The sequence below is a fragment of the Pundamilia nyererei genome, unplaced genomic scaffold (assembly GCF_000239375.1).
Source record: "Pundamilia nyererei isolate P.nyererei 1_Seehausen unplaced genomic scaffold, PunNye1.0 scaffold00430, whole genome shotgun sequence".
Lineage (NCBI taxonomy): Eukaryota > Metazoa > Chordata > Actinopteri > Cichliformes > Cichlidae > Pundamilia > Pundamilia nyererei.
This window is the reverse complement of record NW_005187831.1, coordinates 186,664-190,933: the sequence shown is the minus strand read 5'-3', so window position 1 is coordinate 190,933 and position 4,270 is coordinate 186,664. Positions and strand designations below refer to the sequence as shown.

At 37.7% G+C, this 4,270-nt stretch overlaps 1 protein-coding gene across 1 annotated transcript in view; it reads right to left on the bottom strand.

Moving 5' to 3' along the window:
* acp2 (acid phosphatase 2, lysosomal) overlaps positions 1-1,064 on the bottom strand; it is an 11,513-nt gene extending 10,449 nt beyond the window's left edge. The window contains exon 1 of the mRNA XM_005753467.1: positions 863-1,064. Coding sequence (XP_005753524.1) covers positions 863-952 — 90 coding nt within the window. The 5' untranslated portion in view covers positions 953-1,064. The remainder of the gene's footprint in view (positions 1-862) is intronic.
* Positions 1,065-4,270: the final 3,206 nt, after the last annotated feature.

Here is a 4,270-nt window from a genome sequence, read left to right as displayed (position 1 = left end):
TAGGAGCTTTTTGAGATTAAATAGAAGAAAATACAAAACATTAAACATGTTAACAACACAAAGGCCAAATAATTTCCCCCAGGGATCAATAAAGTATTCTGATTCTGATTAAACGCAGACTACTTTAGACCCGGAAGTAGGATTCGTCGCATCATCACTGAACAACCGGATTGGGCTCATTCTACACTATCATCACTGTGACCTACATTTACACATTTATTGTTCGGGGTTTTTTTTGTACTATTGGCCAAGCAATCACCTGGCAGGACCAATAAAACAGTGTGTATCGACAGAGCTCATTCCAACTTCATTAAGTTCGCTAAGTTGTCACGTTAGAAAGGTAAGGCCTGTCATGCAGCTCCTGGTGCCAGCGGTGACATTAACATTACAGCCCACAACACCTCAGGTTTCTTACTAAAGTAATGATAGACACTTGCTAACAGAGTTAGCATGTAGTGAGGATTCCTGTAGTGGTTTCGTCTGAAGTCAGTGCACACCGTGCCATTTGACAATTTCTAATACTTTGAAGTTGACATATTCCTTCAGTGTGCAGTCTTAGAACGGGTTAGCATTGCAGCCTTCTAGTTCAATACGATAGCTACTGGTGAGGCAAAACACTTAACCTACCTACTAATTTCCTAATGATAATTATTCGTGAATGTATTATCTATATGCCGATGTTTCTAAAAGACTCCAAAGACTTCTGCCAGATGTCATTCCTAGACAGAAAACTATACATGTTGACAAGTAACCGATGGTTACAGAAAACCTCCTAAATTATAAATGTAGTTCCGCAACCGTCTACACACTGTGGAATTCCGCACAGCTTTCGCGGCGTTTCAACACCTTCAACGTTACTCACCACAGTCGTATACACTAGTTTTCTTTCTGCCGCGGCCCGTCCACACACACAGGTCAGTGTGAAAACAAAGAGCACTGCAGCTGGCACCATGTTTCTGTCTGTGTCAGCAGAGCGCTAACCTGTCTTGGCTTCAGCGGCTAACTGGCTCGATTTCCTCTCTTGTGCGCGCTGGGTCAAGCCAGCAGCAGACTCGAATTACATCGGAAGTCGTAAAATAAACTGGCAATATTTTTAAAGGAAATTAAATTTAAAAAGAGGAACCATTGAGGTGGGCGTATTTCTGCTATTTTCATATGTATTCATAAAACCGACGATGATATTTTTCATCCACATTTGCGCCATAATTACTGGGTCAGATTTTATTTCGAAACGATAAACGGAAGTGACAGAGCAGCAATTTTAAATTGTTATTGATCCCTTTATCCCTAGTCTTAAAGTGTATATTTATTTTCTTGCTCTTCTTATAATTATTGTTTGTTTACTTGCACTTCTGTAACTGGAGCCTCGTCGTCTCGTCTGTCTATATACTGGACTGTATGTAGCGGAGATGACAATAAAGTTTACTTTGACTTCAGCAGCGAGGAAGCGCACCGAGGGCTCTAGCGCTCACTTTTCGCATACAGAATTTCGAAAAAACATGCAGATTGTAAGTCTGTATCATAATGTCGGGTGTTTTCGTGTTTGTTGGTTTGTTTTTATTTTGTTTTATTTTTCGAGTTGGTTATTAGATGCTGCTCCAGCCAGCCAGAGAATCCCCCGCCGCCCCGCCCTCTCCCCCCTGTGCCGCAAGCAGCAGGCGCACCTCGCAAACGGAGTGTGCCCTTACTCCCAGCAAATGGGCGATAGAAAACCGATCGGTGCCTATGCCATCCCCAGTATGCGCTGGCATGACGTCGGGGCAGCATGAGTACGAGCAAATTTTTTTAAAATTTTTCTTTTTTTGCCGATGCCCGCTATGCCGCCCCGGGCAATCCCCCGTGTCGCCCGTATCAAAAATCGCTACTGGATAAAGTACAGTATCACCGCAAATATGGTGACATTTCTTAGGTATATTCAGATTTAGTATACATAATGAGTTTCAGTGATATAAATTGATTATATAATTTTTATACAATTTATGTATTAGATTATTTTACGTTGTACGTTGTGTTTTTTTGACAACAGAAAGGAATTTATGGGTATTTGTTATTGTGATGGTGCTATAGAACTAACATTTATTTGAACTGCACTGTGTCAAAATGGAGCAACCATTAGCAAACAGACGAGCGTCTGGGGTTTAGCATCATAATAGATGGCTTTTCTTTTAAAGACCACCTTTGCCAATATGCGTGACGTATTGAAAACGAGGTGCAGTGTGAAAAACTTCTTAACACTCCTTTAGTACATTAGCAAAGAAAGCCTCCTAATGACGAAGAGAAGATGTCAAATCCAGTTTAATAAAACAGGCAAACTAAACAGGTTCAGGATAACACCTATGAGAAATCACTCTGTTGAATGACTGTTGGAAGTTTAACCTTTCTGCTGCATGCTACATTCATTGTTCAGTCCTTTTTAATCACGCTGCAGAAATTGACAGTTAACCACCTCACGCAGATATTTTATTTTTTATTTTTCGTTATTAATAAATATTTAATGCATTTCTATTTAAATCAAGGTGTAGGGGTATTTTCCCAAGAGCATTAAAAGGTGTTTTTTAGCCAATACAAACATAAGACTTTATAGAATATGATGCATCACTGTAGATTAAACAGTATGAAAGTATGAAATGTTTGACATCAGTTTTAACACCTTCAGCAGTCATTTCAATCCCTGTCACACTGATATAAGACATTTATTCTGCTGAAGAGTTATTTGAAGTTTTGATCATTTACGTACAACTTGCCAGTAATGCAGATTTACATGTTGCTTCTTTTGCTTTAAAAATGGTTTTTAAGAAATTCCTCCACCAGTCTCCACTGCGAGCTAATGACAAATATTTTGGGTGAATATATTTGATATTTATGTAACTACACAAGTCTTTGCAATTCTTCAGCCAGAAAGGTGAAAATGTCCATTTGTACAGCAAGCTGGCGAGATGATAAAAGAAAGGCAGCACATTATGTTTGAGGTCTGATTTGTCCTGTTTAACAGTGGAAAAATATGTTTTTGTATGTTTGTGTCAGTGTGGCGGTGGTGGGGGCACAGTCTCTGCTTGCCTTTCAGTAAAGTCACCACATGGTACTGATTAAAAGGGCTAAATATAAAGCTTTGTATTGATCTGGCATCACACTCCCTTCAGTCTTCCATTTGCCACCGTTTTACTTTACTAATAGTGCAACTATGACTATTAACACTGGATTTTACTGGTTTAAAAAATGTAAAAATAAACACATTTATTTTAAGAAACTTTATTTTGATCTACTGTAAAAAAAATAATCATAATTTCACCCAAAGAATTCAGAATAATTAATATTATCACAATAGCTAGAAAACATGAGGAACAATAACTTTAGTATCAATTAAACTTTGTTTCTGATGTGTTTGGCAAATGAATTACAATCAGAATTTGAGTATAGGGATGTGTAGGCTGTGGATGTTTACTAAAAAGACACTGTTTTATCCCTAATGTTGTCAATACTGGCAGTTGAAAACCCTATAATTACTAAGTAAGGGGTCTTTCAGTTGTATCGGGACCATTTAAAGTCTTTTTTTGGTCTAGAATAAAGTTCACTGAGCCGGAAAGAATCCTCAAACATCCTACGTTATTACTTTATTGTTATCATACTCTGCTTTCATGACAAAACAGGCAGCTTGTTTTTAACATGAAGTGAAAGTTACTGAGCTGAGACATAAACTGAAAGCGAAATAGGAGCAAGCGAGTTAAAACTGTAAACCACACCTTTGGCACGTTGTTTACATGTATAGTATTCACTCAGTCAGTATTATTAAGGTTTTTATTCCTCATTAGAACATTATTTTGAAACACAACTAATGATGGGCTGTAAAATCATTTAGATAAAAGTGAAACCTATCAAATATTTACCCAGAGCACGCTTTCCGAAGTTGTCTACGGTGAGTTATGAGAAAACGTAAATTAGGGGCATAAATCATTCTTCATGTTTCTTTATGTCATAATCGCATTACACTGAATATAGTTTTGCTATTCAAACTATGATATATCCATTAGTACTGAGGTCTAAAAGGTGCATCAGACAAAATTAAAAAAATCAAAATTTAGGCTTTGGATTATGATACTTGGAGAAGGTGTAAAATTGGTGTTATTGCATTTTTAACTGAGCTTACACTAAAGATGGAAGAGCCCACGAGTTGTACAGAGGTTTAAAAAAGCATCCAAATGAGTGCTGAAATAAACCCTGTATGTGTCATTCCCATCAACAGCAAAACAACCGTATTCGGCACCCTTCCCTT